The following is a 371-nucleotide window of genomic DNA, read 5'->3' on the forward strand; positions in this document are numbered from 1 at the left end:
GCCGCCGGGTTTGCTGCTGCTGCCGCCCGCCGCAGCCGCCGCCGCCTCCTGCCCGCCGGCTCCCGGCTGGATCGAGAGACCCGCCGGGACCGGCGGCTACTGGGACAGCAACTGGGACAGGTGGGTGCGCTGGCGGGGTCTCCCTCCCCCGCCTGGCCGGGGAGGGACCCCGCTCCTGGGCGGCGGCGGCGGCTGAGGTGAGGGGCCCGCGGGGACCCCCTCACGGCCCCCGCCGCGGGGGAGGCGGCGGGAGCTGCCCTTAAACCCCTCCCGTCCGAGCCGTGCGTGGAGCAACCGCTGTCCGCCGGATCAGGGCTGGGGGCGAGCGCCCCTCTGACGGGAAGGGGGGAAGGGGAGACCCGGGCACCCCC

The 371-nt window shown here is 79.0% G+C and overlaps 1 protein-coding gene across 1 annotated transcript in view; it reads left to right on the forward strand.

Annotated features, from left to right (window-relative positions):
• PGAM5 (phosphoglycerate mutase family member 5) overlaps positions 1-371 on the forward strand; it is an 11662-nt gene that overhangs the window by 1339 nt on the left and 9952 nt on the right. Inside the window, exon 3 of the mRNA XM_010581751.1 lies at positions 36-120. Coding sequence (XP_010580053.1) covers positions 36-120 — 85 coding nt within the window. The remainder of the gene's footprint in view (positions 1-35; positions 121-371) is intronic.

Source organism: Haliaeetus leucocephalus, unplaced genomic scaffold (assembly GCF_000737465.1).
Source record: "Haliaeetus leucocephalus isolate CR32 unplaced genomic scaffold, Haliaeetus_leucocephalus-4.0 Scaffold802, whole genome shotgun sequence".
Taxonomy (NCBI): Eukaryota; Metazoa; Chordata; class Aves; order Accipitriformes; family Accipitridae; genus Haliaeetus; species Haliaeetus leucocephalus.